General features: G+C 40.1%; 1 protein-coding gene across 1 annotated transcript in view; it reads left to right on the top strand.

Moving 5' to 3' along the window:
- fstl5 (follistatin-like 5) overlaps window positions 1-19180 on the top strand; it is a gene marked incomplete at its 3' end in the record, with an annotated part of 160540 nt that overhangs the window by 29445 nt on the left and 111915 nt on the right. The window contains exon 4 of the mRNA XM_083980598.1: window positions 7877-8125. Within this exon, the coding sequence (XP_083836724.1) occupies window positions 7877-8125 (249 nt within the window). The remainder of the gene's footprint in view (window positions 1-7876; window positions 8126-19180) is intronic.

The following is a 19180-nucleotide window of genomic DNA, read 5'->3' as shown; positions in this document are numbered from 1 at the left end:
CAACTTTAACTACTTTATTAATGATACCACGGATTTGCCGTCTGTTCATGCTGTTTGGCGAGATTGAATTCATTAAACATAACAAAAATAGCAAAAGAAAAAGAACAAGGCCACATGAATATAAAGCCAGACTGTATCACGTCCAACCACGCGACGGTATGAAACTAGCTCCAAGATTTTTTTTACGTCTGCCTTCAGTGAGTTATGATAGACAACAAAAGTGTGAAGTTACTAAATATGAGAAATGGCATCACACTTTTATTTTAAATTTAGCTTGTGTTTTGCATTTCAGAGGAAGGACTATGGGACGGACTCACTGAGGTGGAAGGGAAGTCATCAATGTTTTAAACATAGTGGGTTACTCGGCTCCAAAGGGCTGAAAAAGCTCTCATGCCTCAAATAGCTACTCATAAAATGTTCATGAGTTGTTTATGCCACCAGGAGTAAAAGTGTTGTCACAGTGTTGCAATTAGTGTACAGTGGGGGGGAAGGAGACGTCGTGCATTTCAGCGGTTGATAACATAACACCTCCGTAACGGTGCTGATAGATACGGGTCCACACCTTAGAGGCAGACAGAAATGAGTCTTTGACTTGACACGCATAAAGCTGGAGAGATAACAAAGCTGCAAACTTGCTGCTTTTCTGACGCTTATTTCCGTCCGACAACAATTTTTATTTTTGAAGAACTTTGTCAAGAACACTTCTAGTGAAGTCGCTGGATATATAAATATATCTCAGTACTTCTGCACTGACAGCTGAGTGTGCAAAGATGATTATGCACGTTTACACTTAAATAGTGTATACAAGTGTAACCTAGGCTGAACTTTCCTCTAGACACAGACAGTGCACAGTGTTTAATGTGTTTGGCAGGTGATCTTTTGAGGAAAAACACTCAAGGAGCCTCTGAAAGTTAAATGTAGAAACAAAAAAAAAGAAAAATAGCATCTGATATTCAGTTATTTTAAGGCAAGACTTTTAATGATAGCCCATGGATAGCAAAGCAAAGCAAAATTTTAGCATTTTCAAATGATGAAAGTTACATTTCATCACCTGAATACTGTTAGAATACAGAAATGAGTTTGACTTGCATCCTCAAATTATGAAGTGTGTTTCTATGTGACAATCCTCTGGGGGTTAACTAATTATTCGAAAAAACCCCGACAAACGGTAACAGGTTTGTTCAAGTGTCTTTAGGAGCAAAAGTAAACCCTTACTGGTTCCCCTTGTTGCACATCTGAAATTAAATCTACAAAACTGTGGATAGCTACGACTCAAGCCGGCTGAAAATGAATTGAGCTTTAAGCCATTAATTTCCTCTCTTCATAAATACTCCACTAAAAAATAATTCACTGTTAATAAATTGGTGACATTCAAGAGCGCACTGTTCCGCTATTAGACTCGAAGACGCTGCCTAATGGTCACAATTTAATTCAGTGATTGTTGGAGTAAACCTTGGGTGATGGCAGATTGAATGATGTCAGACCTTTTCGCCGTTTAATACGTTGAATCCATTGAACTTTGTTATTTGCGTGACAGCAGGTTGGCTTGCAATCTACTTAACTGCTGCTACTGTAGATGCACATTTTAGTCCACTCACTCACACACACACACAGAAACACACACATACACGCACATAGCCTCATGTAGCAGCTCTGCTTCTGTTGAGACTTTCAAAGAACTTAATCAAGCAAAGTGTCAGCTGGTTTGAGGGAATGTGACATTGTTTATGTGCCATGTAAAAGTTTTAGTAGTTGTTTATTCTGATTTGCATCCCCTTGTTCCCCTTCATGGGCCTTGTGGGCCAGCTTAACTTGGTGCATCGAGTGAGCTCAGAGCCTCTGATTGTTGTTTACCACACTCTGCTCGCTCCCTCAGGACTCTGAGCTGCTGTAATGGAAAACATCAGATGGGAACCAAACGAACGTTCTTAGTTTAAGGAAGAGGAGAAAAAGCCGTGCCTGGAAAAAAAAGAAAAGGAAATGGAGTATAGCATGTTAAAAAGGAGACGCTTGTCCAAGAGTAAACATGCTTTAAGACATCGGGGGCATATTGCTGGATGTGAGCATTTAAATTCAGAAAGAAGCACCAGCGATGTCAGAAGGCAGCTTGAATGACTTTACAAAGAGAGCGCGTTGTTGCACATTTGTGGAGGGCAGTTTCCATTATGATGCGTTTTGTGTTACTTCGCGGGGGCCTGTCTTCTGCTGTGATATCGAAGCTTTGATCCATCTGCAATGACAATCTGATTATGTTGGCCTTGTCCAAGCGCGCCTGTTATCCCTTCGCCCCGTGTTCACCTCATTATGCATGCAACGAGGGAGGACGCCCTTCAAACGATGCACACTGGTGTAACATATGTCAGGACCTTGGTGTTGTCTACATGCTCAGACTAAAGGTTAACGTTTTACCTGCACTGGGCGCGTTTTCTGCCTGCTTTGTTTTTAATGAGACAATTCAGACTCATTTTCTTTGCATCTAAATCCATTTTCCACACTGAAGTTTTTTTTGTCCTGCCTTTTTAAAATCCTGAAAGAGTTGGTTGTTATTGATTGTTATTTTAGAACTTGATCAAAGGTCATACGGTAGATTAGCAGAGTGCCTCATGTCCACTGAACAAGTTGCTGTAGTAATACAAATGTTAAATGTTGTTGTTTTATGGCTTTAACCATGAAATAAACAAGCCTTTTTTTGCACATACACTATCAAGGTGCTACGTCTGACCGTGAATACAATGTCTCAATGTTACGCCTCATCCAGGGGTGGCTTGAGTGCAACATGCAGACCCCGTCCTTCCCAAGACTCAAGCAGCCATAGAGAGCCTAAGCGGAAGCAGGAAGTAGCCTAATGCTCGCCATGGGACCACAATTTCGAAAAAATCTCCATGTAAGTGAACGGGACTCACAATTTTATTTTTGTGATTCGATTGTCTCCCATTCACTTATATGGGGATTTTTTTCCGCATTCAAGTCCCATGGTGAGCTTCTCTTCATCTTAGGCTGTCTATAGCAAAGTTCAAAAATTAGAAAAGAAAATGTTTATTTACATAAATAGAAATTACAATAAACTAAGAAAGCTTCAGGGTGGACCAAGGCCAAAACAACAAACAGAAGGAATCTAACTGAGGGAGGAAACAAACCTGTAAGGAAATGAAGCATAACAAACAACATAGACTAATAACCTCCCTAACTAAGGACGATACAGTACATAGAAAACAGTCCAAAATAAATGGCAGTCCATCCCTACAAAAACACAATATCACAAGTGTTGTTCAAATTTGGCACTTCTTCATCTGAGGATGATCCAGTCACTGTGACCCCACAAAAACACATTTTTGGCCCTAAACTCAGATTTCATGTTAATTAAAAAATTCACAGTGTCTAATGGCATCATGACATTTTATATCCAAAAAGTCAAAGGTCAGCTTTACCGTGACTGTTACTTTTTGGTAGCCAGGCTAGCGCCGCCTACTGGTTCCGGCAAATTTCATTTGCCTCAACAATGTAGTCAGGACACTAGCAATGCGTTTCGGTTTGCTCCGTCCGCCAGAGCGGACGGACCAATCAGCGAACAGACGGGTAAGTGAAGGCGATGACGTTGAACTCAAGCGCTCAAGATTAACCTATGAGCTTAACCGGTGTATAGCACACGTGACCACCAAGCAGCAGCGATTAGTTGAAGCAAATGTAAGCAACCGCCTCCCGGAAGCAAACGAATCCCTATGGCTCGTGTTCAGACCGCTATATGAAATGTAATGAAGTAAGCGGCTGATGCATCAGGCTAACTTTTTGGTGCGTTGTATAAATGATGTGAACACAGACACTCACATACTATTCACAATGCAGTAGACACACAACAGGAACAGCAAATCTGATCAAAGTGAAGTCAAATAAGTTCAAAAACACATCCCAAGTCACAAGTCAAAGAGCACACCTGGTAGTTTTTACTAAGTTCTTACCCGGTGTATTATCTCTGAACTCTGGACAGAGACATGGATGTGAACTGCATTTTCAGTGGCTGGCGCAGGCGCACGACTGACGCCGGGTTTTCGACACGCTCCAGTCGACCCCGACTCTGAGCATCATGTATTTCAGTCCACGCTCTGAAAAAGTAACAGGTCATCGATAAATGAATGGCTGTCCACAATTCCTCATTTGTCTCTGATGTCAGCTGATGACCAGGCTGTTGGATGTGCATACTGATAACAAATGACTGCGCCCTTCGCTGACCCTGCTGGTGGCAGAGGATGCCTGACTGTGCGACACAAATTCACTGAATAATCATTATGCCAGGGCACCGCAGGGAATTAATAAACTAGCAAATTGACTGGCTCCAATCAGGTCACAGTGTACACACTCGTATCTCGTCTAAATCCTCTGTGACGGCTAGAGGATAGTGCAGGACTGTGTGTGAGGAGATGTTATGGATGCGAATGAGGCTTAACTCCTGAAGTCGGCTTGTTTACCCTGACGTCCGGCCGCTGAAATGAGCACATTTAATTGAAAGTCACATAACTGTCAAATGGGAAATTTAAGGATTTAATAATATTGAAGTTCTCGGTGAAGCCCAGGAAGATTTGAAATTCATGGTGTTTAAATAGAAGGAAAAACAAAGCCCTGCAGTTATGTGGCTTTTATCTGTTAGCAGGATTACATAAGGCTGCGAAGAAACAAACTGTGCCAAAGTAACCGATACTAACTCCTGAGTGTGTGATGTATCTGTATCTGACCTAAGAAGCAATGTCATTTATTTAATGCATTACTATAACCATCTGCTTAGGCTGTCTGTGCACACTGGGAGTGCATCTTGCTTTCCATGCAAGTCTATTTATCAGTGGATCATACTGCTAGAAGCCAAATGCATCATAGATTGTAATTAATGCATTGAAGCACTGCTCTCTAGTCAATATTTATTGGTCAGTAATGAAACAGAGTGTGTGCAATGTGAGAATAAAGTTGGTGGATGCCAGTCTGTATGCTCCTCAGTTGACTTACTCCTCTTTTTTTTTTCCGTGTTGCAGGCCACTTATCCAGACTAAACGCAGTACAAACCCATGCTCGACAAATTGCAATCTTGTGCAACTAATTAGCATCGGCTAATATGCTTTGGAGGAAATGTAAAAATGCAAAACTTACACTGGCAACATTTGGTTTGTTTGTGAACATTGTGTGGCAGCCAAAGGAAGTATTTGACGTGGATGATTGGATGTGGAAAGTGCATGACCTAAACACTCGAGACAAGAGCTCTTATTCTATCTCATGCTTTATGTTAGAATGGACTCGATCAATATGAGATGATCGTTCTCCAACAATAACCAAGTGCTGTGATTTGCTTCAACATAACCATAAAAACCAATCTTGCCTTTTCTTTCTTTCTTTCCTTCTTAATATTGTCAGTAATAATAACCCAGATGGCTTTGTTTCTGCCATAAAGGGGCTAATAAAAGACACGGTTGCTGCAATAACACAAAACAAAGTTATTGTTTTCATAAATCAACATAATCAATTGTCTGGCAGCCAGGCGGTGCTGGTCAGGTAACGTGCAGTTGTTGTGTTTTAGTTAGTTAGACGCAGCTAAGATCTGAATATATTCACTCATGAAATGTTTTCTAGTGAAGCTACAGTGAAGTAACCCTGAACTCCTGAAATATGTTTTATATTGTTTGTGCCAGTTGTTACGCACTGAACAAGATGTTAACTTGAAAGATAAAATAAAATAAAGAGGTGTAGCTGACTAAAGTTTTGCTGAAAATGAAAACATAACTCACAGTGGGGGCACATCTTTTGCCGTGTGGAAATCGAGGCCACAGAGGTTTTCAGACTGAGCGCATGAAACATTGATGTCCACACCATCAAACCCAATGTCTCCATCTAGGCTCATCTCCTCTGTCTGATCCTCTCATAATGATGAGACATATGCCTCTAAACCCAATATTCACAGGGTGTGTTATGATTTATTTTGTGCTCATTAAAGAGGACTTCATGAGGCAGTTTATTGTGGTGCTGCAGAGTCTGTTATGTCAGAGCTTTCATTCATCAGCTCTGTGTTTGAGTCTCTTTTGGTTCTTTTGTTTGGATGTGTGTGTGCGAGTGTTTGTAAGTGTGTGTGTGAGCATTTCAGCTTTGATTGTAGCCATTAAAATACTGTTTGTCATGTCATTAGAAAAAAAAAAACACTTTCTTATTGTAAGCCCATTACCTGGGCAGTTTCCCTAAAGGACAGTACACTAACAAATACAGTGACCTTTTCACAAGCAGAATAAGGAGTGAACAAACCTATAATCATTTTCTATGTGCTCATTGCCACCCGTCCCTTCTGTTCATAACTCTGTGTAACGGTGCAGCCATAAGAGTCTTTTCTCTTTGATGGCAGAGATTTTTATTTCCTCTGCTCATCATAGCTCAACACCTTGAGGACATTTTCCAAAGCGCAATGTGAGTGAGTAAAGCTGCTATTAGAGAGTCGATATATTTGATGAAGTTCATGGGTTACTGTACAGACTGCTCTGTGGCCTGTCAAGAGGTTTTAGTGTCTGGAAAGGCAGATCACAACAGGATCCTCACCTCTGAGAAACCACACTAAACTTTCCTTTTTGTACTGTAATGAAGCTATACCTTCACATTCTTGCAATATATCACTTTAAAATAATATTCTCTTTATTCTTTCTCCTCCCAAATGCTGCTGAAACAAGCTGCACATTTTACATTTCACCCCTGTTACTCCACTAATTCCCACTGGAAAACTCCTCTTCTTGCTTCTTCCACACAGAGGTCAGAGTTCAAGGTCTGCTGTGAAGCTGCAGCCCTGAAGTCAGTCACAGATACATGCTTCACCAAAGGGATACTTGCATAAATCTTTGCTTTTTCTCTCATGTTAAGCTGTCACTTTTTCAGCGCTTGGATCACATGAATACTCAGTGACATTTTAGTTTCTTTAATAATTAGGGTCACAGTGTCTAAGACAGAATTGGTAAAATAAGACATGTCTCTCTTTCCTAGTTAATTTTAAGTAATTTGTTTGCACTATATTTAAGTTTACATGACATCTCTGCAGTCTTGTTTCTGTATGAGCAAATATTAAATGACAAAACAGATGTGTTTTTCCTGCCATTGCAATTTTGAGTGATTTTATGCATAAAATGAATACAATTTTTTTTTTTTTAAACACTCCCACGGTGGGTGCTTTGTAGAGAACTTGACTCGCATAATTTATGGATTGACTGACACGTTGTGTTGAGAACAACACCATCCAGTATCGATGGGGAATCCCTGAGGGTCGACAGGACTGAAACGGCCTAAATGAAACCCAGTCTGTAACAAGAGCGAAAAAAAACCCAGGCTTTCTATCTGTTTTGGCAGATACAAGTGTCAATGACTGGTTGGACGCAGACAAAAATTGAGCTCTTTGGTTGTTTTTTTGTGCCTTCACGCCCGGTGACAGCCGGAGCTGGAGGCCTGTTGTTTTCAGGTTTGTCTGTCTGTGTTTATTCACGGCACATTTTCATGGACACAATATCCCAGCAACACCAAGATGGCATTTCTTATTTTCTTTTTTTTGGCACAAACACTCTCTGGGGCTCAAGGATGATGATTAGATTGTGGGGGTCAAAGGTCAAGGACACAGTTTTAGCCTTGTGATATATTGATAGTGTAGAAATTTCCACTGGGATTCAAGGGCAAAGTGGTCCAAAGGTCAAGGTCACGTTGACCTCAGACTATTCTCCTGTAGCCGATATTCAAGAATTTACACAGCAATTGTGACCAAATTTCAGACAAATGGTGAATATTTTATTTTATATAATTCTCCATATGCGACAGCCAGGAGTGGTGGAGGCAGACAAGTGCGAGGCAGTGATTGTGGTTTTGTTTGTTTCTGCAGGTTTTATCGGACACATTGGCTACCCGGGTCCTTGTGAACACAAGTACTGTGGCCTGGGGCGTCACTGTGTGGTCAACCATGAGACAGGCCAAGGGGAGTGCAAGTGCTTGGACCACTGCAAACCGCACTACAAGCCCGTGTGTGGTTCAGATGGGAAGCTCTACCAGAACCACTGTGAGCTCCACCGGGCCTCCTGTCTGGGCGGACACAGGATTACCATCACACACAGTGAGGAGTGCTTCTACAAAGGTAAGAGCTCCTGTGACCTTTCTTTAATGCAGGCTGTGTGTGGACCAGTGGATACTGTGACTTGCTCTGTGCCATTTTTAAGTGTGAATTCCACCAAATGTGTATAATTTTAACTTACTTTACTTACTCTCCCATGCAACACAAATACTTAACCGTAGTGCCAGTGCCGTGTTATTTATGTTAGACAACATAGGACTGTTTTTCTTATGACTTAAAAAGAATAGATAAATGAGAAATGTGAATAAGAAAACGTCATCAGTGTAGAAATGGAGAAATAAATGAATCATCTATGAGCAAAGAGACTTGAACTGGGAGGGAAATTACAGTCAGCCAAATGCTGGCATCCAAGCTAGTCTTCTCCTTCAGCCTCGTTGGCAAATAACCAACCGTCATTAAGAAGTACCCGTATGATTTTCCTCTTGGCTGGTAAAATCTCCATTTTGGCATGTAAGCATAAATAGTTCGTACCCTGGACCTAAATGACTTATTGAGAAGATTTCAAAAACACAGCAGCAAAACACTCTTGGGAGGAGAAAAATCAGCTCACCCATATTCAGTGAATGGACTTCAGAAACAAATTGCTCACCATGTCACACAGATGGCACACATGAGCACATGTTTCTAATTTCACATTAAAGGACACTCAACGTACTGGACTTCTTACATATCATTCTCATTAAAGATACCCTGAGAAGTTTGCTTTTGGTTATAACATATGGATGACTCTACATTACCCACACTTTTTAATGGGTCCATTTTAGATAAATATATTGTTTTGTCTTTATAGTTATTTTGATATTATTGGTGGTCCACTCGCCCTGGTTTCCGCTGCCCGGCCGGTCATGGGAATAACGCCACCGGATCGCTAGTTGGCATCGTTTATATTCGGAACTACTACTTTCGTTGTTGATTAATGTCCATCTTGCGCCGGTCCAATAATTTCACCGTGCGCACGGAGGCTCATGGGAAATGTATTGTGAAAACACATCCGCTTTCTAAAAGTCCTCGTCACTTTAAATAAGGCAGCAACCTGTTAGCTTAGGCTGTGGGAAAAAAACCGGAAACGCATATCCTGGCTCTGTCCCTCGTTAAAGAATCACTCTCAGCACCTGTAAAGCTCACTAATAAAGTAGTTTCCAGGCAACTAGTGGGAAGTCTCTGTTCATAGCTATTTAATGGTCTAGACATTCATTTTTATTTTTTAAAGTTCACCAAAGTGTTAATAAGTGTGATTTCAGAGGAACCGGTATAGGCACTGACTGCTGTTTTTTGGATGGATCCTAAAATGTCAATTTATTACTTTGTGGCAGCATCTTAGAAAAGAAAAGCTAGGACTTATGATTTCCTCATTTCCGTCCTTACTTTAGGATTCGATATCACAATTTGTTTAATACACGCCGGTAAAGCTGCACACAGTTAAAGTGGCTTCATCAAGCATCTCACGCTCTCATGTTGTCATAGAGAAAAATAATGATGTTGGTGAATCCATGTGGGAATATTATGCAGGGAAAAACATGAAAAGCAGCATTGTAATTAGGATGCTATCTCTAATGTTCTCAGCAGAATAATTACCATTCTGAAGTAGATTCATGGTTTACTGCACGTCTTAATATTTCATGTCAAAATACAAACACATACATCAAATGACGCGAAATCACACGCCAGTGTAACAAAACATTTCAGACACGACGTAGCGCAGAACATACAAGATATGCTGATGTGAACTGTTGACACGTTCGTAAAAAAAAGCTGCATGGTAAATACAGCATAAAGAACAAAGGACACAGTCTTGAACCAGTCATATAGCTGTTTGTGAAATGCACAGTTCGGTTTAGAGGCAGGAGCAGGTGGTAGAGCTGCAGTGTTCATATTTCCCCAGAGAAGCTTGACTGCTCTCTGCCATTTATTGTATAAACACAGCAATTATTCTTAGTCCCTGGAAACAAGGCTACTCTCCCTTTTGTAAAAACTAGACATCACTAAAGTAAGAGCTCCTGACACTCTGCACCTTTTGTTTCCCTCAGGGTGAAAGGGAATAGCTGCACATTGCTCACAGACAGCATATTCATAATATTCATGAGCAATTGACTGAGAGTCTGCAGTGATTTGACAAGGTTTCTTACCTCACTTACTTAGTTTTGAAAACTATCTTCATAGATGACTAGGTACAGTATGACTTTGCATCTTTGTATTGTTGTACATGAAACTCTCTGTGGTCCTCCATACACAGAGCTTTGGGTGGGGAGGGTACAGTAACATCCTTGGATTGTTAAAACCCAAGACAAAAAAACCAGCACATCCTCCGTTCCAAGTGTTCTGCTGAAATGCTCAGTTTAGAGATGAACAAAGCCAAACTGCAAGGAAGGAAAATGTGTACAAGCTTTTTTACAACTCCCAATGCTTCACAAGTGCCAATGCACAAACCATCTGAAAACAGCCACCTCATTGTTTGGCATACATTAAGAACAGCCTGTGCAGACACAGTGTAGGTAAGCCAACATGAACAACCAAAGCATCTGTTTGATTCCATCACAGAACCCAAAAAAAAAGAGGGGAAAAAAAGGCATTCGGATCAATGATACATCCCTGGTGGGTAACAATCCCAATCAGCCTCCCTCGTGTGCCCTGTCCTGTCAGACCACCCTCTCTACACCCAATCAGCATCCATCCGCAATGCAGAGTGGGATATTTGACCAATGTCAGGCAATCAATATCAGATCAACAGGAGCCAAAGGAGGAATAAAAAAAACACAAGCCCTTTTTTTCTCCCTTCATCTTGTCCCTCGCTCTGTCCAGATGGGTTTTCTTTGTACTGTGACTGATGTGTAATCAATTTCTCATTGGATGAGATCGCCAGGAGGAGGAGGACGAGAAGGGAACCTGTTGGCGTAATTAGCAATTGCAGCTACAGACACCCCCCCCCCCCCCCCCCCCCCCAATGCTTTTAGATATTCAAAAGATAAATTCATTAATCATAAAAATAATCTGTTGTTTTCCCTGTTAAAGCTTGACAGAGGCCAACAGAGGGACTGACTGAATGATAAACAGCTGCAGAGAATTCGTTCTTTGTTAATACTACAAAAGGCACCGTGGTATTCAGAGGAAATGGATAATTGAGCAAATGTAATAGAGCTTACAACCAAATCTAGATGTCATTATGATTCAGAGGTTATTAGTGGGTAAAATGGAATGTGCCCTCAGTGGCATGTTAAATGTGTCACTTGATTATTTGTCCTCCAGGTAATGGGTTCAATTTACCTAGCAGTATGGAGATATACTCATTATCACAGTGTAATAATGAATTTCCAGCAGTTCAGTATGAGTTACCTCCACCAAAGAGATTATGGTTTTTGGTCCCATTTATTTCTCTGTCTGCTTTAGGTACTATAAAATCTACTTAACAGATTTCAATTAAATTTTGTAGAAAGCAAGTGATTACATTTTAACCATGTTAACAGATGGCTCCAGGGATGCCACTGTCTGTCTGTCAGTCCACCATTTTGGCCCAGCGTTAAATTCCTGAAGAATTACTTTGCGCATTGCCATTAAACTTTGTTTAAAACATTTAAGTTCCCCAGAGGACAAAGTCTGTGAAGTTGTGAGATTCCTTGACCTTTCCTCCAGGGCCATCACGAGGTTGACATTTTTGGTTTTTAGTAAAATGTCTCAGCAGCTGTTTGACTAATGACACTCCCATCAGCTTCAGCTGCACTTTGTATTTACTGCCAGTTAGCTAATGCCAGCATGCTAATAGGCTAAACTGAGGTGGTGAACATGGTAAACATTAAAGCTGCTTAAAAAAAAATCAGCATGCTACTGTAACTGCGTCATATTGAACATGTTGTTGTGCTCATGCTGGCCACTACTGTAGATGGCTCTTGGCTCTTAAGGAATGTTTACACCTGTAGCTCAGTTTCATTTAATATGACCCAGGGGAAAATTACATTCTGGACTGGTGTAACTTCACACTGACTGTTTGTCACATGTACAGTAATACAAACCGTGAGGACTAACTTAAGTACCCTGGACCTAAATGACTTATTGAGAATATTTCAAAAACACAGCAGCAACACTCCTGGGAGGTGAAAAAAAATAAGCTCAACCATATTCAGTGAATGGACTTTAGAAACAAATTGCTCACCATCAGTTCAGATGGCACGCATGTTTCTAATTTCACAGTAAAATGTTAATCCCGATTCTTTGTGTTGGAAGCCCAAGAACAAACCAGAGAAGTCTTTCGTACAAAAGTAGTAGAGTTTACTCAGGTCACAGATAAAGTACATCAGCGCTGGACTCGGAGTGACAGAGCTCTCGCAGGATCTCGGTCAGGAGTGGACGCCCAACATACTGGACTTTTTACATGTCATTCTCATTAAACAAGGCAGAGACTGGTTAGCTTAGCTTAGGCGATGGAAGAAAACCATGGAAACGCATATCGTGGCTCTGACCCTCGTTTAAAGAATCACTTTCAGCACCTGTAAAGCTCACTAATAAAGACATTTCCAGGCAACTAGAAGTCTCTGTTCATAGCTATGTAATGGTCTAGACTTAATTTTTATTCTTAAAGTTCACCAAAGTGTTAATAAGTGTGATTTCAGAGGAACTGGTATAGGAACCGCCTGCTGTTTTTTGGATGCATCCTAAAATATCAAACTATTACTTTACTCTGGCAGCATATTAGAAAAGGAAAGCTAGGACTTACAATTTCCATCCTTACTTTAGGATTCAGTATCACAACTTGTTTAATACACGGTAAAGCTGCACACAGTTAAAGTGGCTTCATCAAGCATCTCATGCACTATGGGCTAAACTGAAGTGGTGAACATGGTAAACATTAAAGCTACTTAAAAAAATCAGCATGCTACTGTAACTGTGTCATATTGAACATGTTGTTGTGCTCATGCTGGCCACTGTGTTGGCTCTTTAGGAATGTTTACACCTGTAGGTCAGTTTCATTTAGTATGACCCATGGGAAAATTACATTGTGGTCTGGTGTAGCTTCACACTGACTGTCACATTGTAATACAAACCATGAGGAGTAATTTAAGCCGTACAAATTGATAGCTGATGTACTGATTGGACTATTTCGTGAGGTATTTCTGCATCATCAATGCATCATCAGGACCAATGAAGGGGGAACAAAATTAGTCTGGTGATTGACAGCAAGTCCATCTGTTTGTTTGTAATTATATTGTCTAGTAACGACTCGCTCTCTAGAAAACAACTATTTATGATGATTTTAGGTGTTATTACTGGAGGCTGCAAATTGATCTCAGAATAATGCGAGACAGAGATTAGGCGCTGTGTCTTTACAGGCCACAAACGAGTTGGATTTACCCTCACTTGTGATGACGCTTGTGACATATCACCATGGTTACCAAATAATTGACACCGACGTTTGCTTATTCTGATCGATGTTATAATTGCTTCCTGAGCAGTTCACAAACACAACATGATGGCATTTGATGGCAGTTTATTTTGTCAGTTCATATGAAAGTCTCTTATCATCTGTCACAAAATATGGTGGTTTGTTGTTTTTTTCACACCACAAACAACCTGCACCAGATTCTGTTTGGATGTGGACAACTGAGACCCTGTTTTCATGTGGTCTCGGTCCAGTTGTTTGGCCCAAACAGAGTTCAATGGACGGTTTCTTCACCTGCATAAATAAACCGCACCCAACTCATCAAAAGCACCAGAGTTTATTTTAACCAGACTGAAGAGCATCGTGTTTGGACCTGGAAAAAAAAAACAGCGCTTGATGTTTTGGCAGATGTCTATACTGTCTTAGTGCTTTCTTTTTGAAAATCCTTTTGAAGCTGAATCTGTCATTGGAAAGATTGTGTCATTTCTTTCCAAGAAGGTAGTGCACTCAGCCAATTGACTATAACGCTAAGCGTAATGCATTCAGAAGGATTTTATTAGGTTCATACTGCCAGTGTTTTTAGCGGTGCGTGTGACGAGCTGATCGCTGATTGAATAATGCATTTTACTCCGAAATGACACATTTTGAAAATACAGGGTTTGAATGTAGCATTCAAATCTGTCATTGTTGAGTGCATACATTAGCTATTTAACTGTCCAACTTGATTTTTTCCGAACATTATAATTGTAATCAGACATGACTTTGATGTTTATGATGGAGACATTCACTCGGTTGTTGCCCCCGATGCAGCATGGAAAGCTTATCATTACAGCAACATAAGGTCTTCTCTCCGTCCAGTATATTAAACTGGTTGTAATCGTATGTCTGTAGGCTGTTAAATTCAAAACACAATGCCATAAATGAACTGTCAGTGCCAGATGGATGACATGCCGGCTCCACGAACGCTCTGCTGACTGCCACAAATTGGCTCATACTTTCCTTGTTGTTAGATATACAGAACCTAATGAAATGGCAATCAACCGGTCACCGATGGCCTATTTCCACCATTTATCAGCCGCTAACATTCGGTGGCCACACAATCAGTGCAAACCCTATTTTTTTTAAATAATTCATGTGCAGGTCATCTTATTTTAGTTGCTTATGTATTGAACGGATCTGAAATCCAAGTTAAACCCTCCAGCCCTCTACTGCACTACTGCTGATTAAACACAAACCCCCCTCCAAAGCAAATATTCATGAAATAGCGCATTAGAGTTACTGTATAGCCCCCCCAAAATTTATTAGGCTATATTGTGTTGATATTGTGGATTTACATATTTATTTCTCTTGAGTACTGTATTATATTGCTAGTTGAGAATTTGAAAGTGGAATTAAAGTGCAGTTCCTGTGGCTCGTTGTTTAACAGAAGCCTCGAGATTGTACAATTACCCACTGTATTCAAATGTCACAGTGATGTCTTAATGAGAGACCACATACAGTATCACCAGTCTGAGGAATCTCATGATCACTGAAGATTCTGCTTCATATTAATATGACATCAAAATAATTAGTCCCCATGTGGAAATGATTGCTCTAGAGCTGACATCCATATGCAAAGAAGTGGAGCCACTGTTGTGGTCCCAGTTGGATGGCTCTATGTTGGAAATGGACAAGACTTGTCAGTCAGACCTTGTCTGTTCCTCTTATCTGCCGTGGTAGACGGGATAAAAAATGACAGCCATGTGTTGACTGAAGCTTCTCATTAGCACTAGGTAGAGCATATGACCCCCATTTTCCCTTCGCTCTGAATGGCAACTTAGCCAGGATCGGATCTGATTGAAAATTAAGTGGTGCACAAAAGCCTGTCCAATCTGCAGAGGGGCAATGTGTGCATGAAGGCGAGCAATCTCTACAGCAGGCAATTGCCACAAGCGGAGACAATTAGGGCTAAGGTTGTGGCACATCAAGCAACTGGTTTCAGTGCATTCAGCACATCCAATTATCTGGGAGATCATACATTTAGAAAACCTTCAGACATTTGGCTCCCAATAAACCTTATGTGCCTGAGCATCTCAGTTTTTTATTTACTACTACCTACTGTACGGTTGCACTACATCATTTGCTTTGCGATTGCATCATGTCGGTGGGGAAGACAGATCAAAGTTTTGCATGGGCTTTGTTTCAACATTAAAATGAGCTAGAGTTGTTGGATTTCATCATACCTGTATAAAGTAAAATACTCAAAATGGGCTGCTGCAGGCTTCATTTAGTCAGATAAAATAACGTCATGCAGAGTTTTGAAGGATCATATAGTCTACTCAGGTAAAGATGGATGATAAATGGATGGATAGATGCTGGAGTGGGGAGCTGAGTATACATGCTGTAGGAATTACTGACAAAATGACTGATATCTCAGAGCCGAGAAAAGCACTTTTACAATTAAAATGCAATTGCAGCTGCTTGACGACCTGCACTGTGCTAATGATCTCACCTGCACCCTTGCTGCTCATGTCTCTGAGCCTTTTGAATCCTCAGCCTCCTTAAGTCATGTGTTTATCAGCTATTCCCCGTGTGGCTACAGCTAATGATTGCTTTTATTGTTAGTTATTCTGCTGATTATCTTCTTGATAAATCAGTCTCGTGGATACATATTTGGGAAAAATGTGAAAAACATCCACAATGGTTTTGTGAAATTGTTCATGCTTCGCTGCTTTGCTTACTATGACAGAAGCCACAGATGAGGTGAAAAGATTTCTTTTCATTTTTACTTGGAAAACAAGTTGCACCCACGATTACTCTGTTATCCAAATCCTTTTTCCAATTAACTTTCTATTTATTGACTAATCAATAATTGGACAGATTGTTGTTACAGTCTAATTCACCTGGCCAAATGACAAGTGCCAACAAGCTTGAAACATGAGCCCACAATAACCCAGACACAATCTTATTTCAACATTTGTTGTATTAAATTACTGGAATAACAATTGGGTTTGCTTATTGAGTTTTATTTAATTGTTTTTCTTCTTTAGTTTGTGACAAACTGTTTGTAGTAGAGTGAACTTGTGTCAGATTTCGTCACTGGTCTAATGTATCTTAGAGTAAATAAGAATTGTGGGGATGTACCCATATACGTTATTCGGAAGTACACAAATAATGCTTTGATCCCGAATAGTTTTTCAGGATCAAAGTTGGTGCTTATTTTGAGCGAATCACATATTCCATGCACGAGACACTGCCACAGTTTGGTTTTGGTGAAGAGAGCCTTACGTTATCGCAGAGGAGCAGCAACACATGACTCTGGTTCACACTCCAACACAGTAGGTGGCGGTAATGCACCTTAACAGGAAAAGAAGCAGCTATAAAACGTGTCACAAAAGAAACGACTCGTTTCATTACCAGAATTAGATCCATTCAGTCCGATTATGTTTGGAAAGTCTAGAAGAGCCGCACAATTAAATTATTTTATTCCCGTTCTAGTTAGCCAAGAGCTAAAGCGGAGGTTACAGTAGCTGACTAGCTCAGCAGAGGTCTCTAGTTGCGTCCACTTCCGGTTTCTTCCTGAATACCAATAATGAATCCAAAGTTTCTTTTAAAAGCCCGAATCCGAACTCAAATACAAATAGTGCACTGGCTGTACACCCCTAGTATACTGTAGTTAGGATAGCATTTAGAATTCAATTGTTTAGAAATGTTCTCAAAGCTCATTCATTATAGGCTTAAAGACTGCATGAACAGAAATTATTTTTTTCTTCTCTATACTATATTACATAGTGATAGGCTTGTCACAATTATTACATAATCACGTGACCGCATTCATTTTGCATAATCTTTAAAATCGTTTCCATTCATCTGTATAAAAACAGCTGGATGAAACTTACAGAAATGTTGTATTTCCATCACTGTTTCCTCATCATTTTTCACATGGATGTATTATGGTTTTTCACCATTTGAGGTTTGACTAGTCCTCTTTTAATGACATCATCACGTTGCGCCCCCTTCTTCTACTATGGCAGAGGTCTTCAATAGGGGGTCTGTGACACCTAGGGGGTCCGCAGAGGTACTGCAAGGGGGTTGTGGAATTTTTAGTTGATTAGGCAATTTTTTATATCTTTTAGTTTACACATTTATGGTTAAAAAAAACACATCAATTTTGAATAGCTTGTCTGCACGATTATCATGCAATCGACAGACATTGTTCGTATAAGTTAACAAGGTCTGTTTACTGTATAACTGGCAGTGGCACGGCGGCCACTCTACTCACTGTATCTGTAAAACATGAATATATGAACCTGTGTATTATTTGAAAAGCTTAGTAGTGAATGCACAATAACAAGGTATGTTTATACATGGCATTGGGCCAAGTTTAATATACGTAATACACAATTTTATACAATAGTAGGAGTCTCTGCTCCATCTCTCCATCAATTGGGGGTCCTTGGCCTGAAAAACATTGAAGACCCCTGTTCTATGGTATAACCACATGAGTGGAGCGCCACAAACTGTTTATCTGGAGGCCAAATTTCTTTTTTTCATCGACCACATCTTGATTAGTATCTATTGACATTAGCATCATTGACTCAGTTGCAAAGCCTAAGGGCAAACAGAAATGTAATTTTAATATATTTTTATATGTGCCAATGTTTAATGCCAATAAATGGTTCTTCTTCTTCTTCATAAGGTGAATGTGTATTATTAAACTATGTTGAGGCATACAGAATACTATGGCATAAAATGATCAGAAAAAGAAAATTAGATTCGTTAATCGCAATAATTTGTATGATAATTATTCATCAACTAAAATGTCATGATTGTGACAGCCTTACATAGTGACTGTCATGTATTCTCGTTCAGGGTCCTAGTTTAATTCAATGACCAATCACAACCTTGATTTATTCAAATCACAAATGGATTCAGGCTGTTGTTCTGACTTTTCTACACATACCCACTATATATATATATATATATATATATATATGAAGGAAACTGCAAATAAACCATAGCTTTAATTAATTCCTAGTTTATATTTAGTGGTCTGTTCATGATGGCTTATTGTGTATGTGGCTGTGGGCTCTTATACTGTAGATCTGTGTGATGTGAGCACTGTTTTAAATCTTTATTTTATGTCTGTTCTCTGCACAAATACTAAAAAACCCTCAGAAGGTTACATTTAAGAGCTCTCTTTTAAAAGAAGAAAAAAAATCTCATGTCATAATTACACTTTATATTTTTCACCAAACCCAACATGCATATGCCGCACAGCAACGATGAACATCTGTAATGAGGTTGTGTCTATGAAAGTAAGACTTGTTGAACTAGTGCTTTTGTTGTTTAGCTGCTTTCCTGGCGTCTCCGCAGAGCAAACTCTTTGTGGGTAAGTCCCTCGGGGCGCTGCCAAGAAAAACATGCTTGTGAAGCATCATAGCTTTCCGGCCTCCAGAGACCCTCCACCTTAACGATGTGTCTGCGTCTTTCCCTCCAGAGAGGCAATCCACTGAGCTCAGCTTGTGTACAGTAAAGGGCTTCAGAACCTCCTGTGTGCTCTCACTTTCTTTTAATGACTCTGTGGCGCCATTAACGCTGCAACCTCTGTATGAGACCTGGCATTGTCATCGACAGCAGTGCCAAAGAACAAGCTCCTCATTAAAATCTAGACCTGTGGATCATTAAGTTTGCAAGGACGTCCAAACCCA

The sequence above is a fragment of the Trachurus trachurus genome, assembly GCF_905171665.1.
Source record: "Trachurus trachurus genome assembly, chromosome: 10".
Classification (NCBI taxonomy): domain Eukaryota; kingdom Metazoa; phylum Chordata; class Actinopteri; order Carangiformes; family Carangidae; genus Trachurus; species Trachurus trachurus.
Note: the sequence above shows the minus strand (reverse complement) of the source record. Positions and strands in the feature narration are given on the sequence as shown.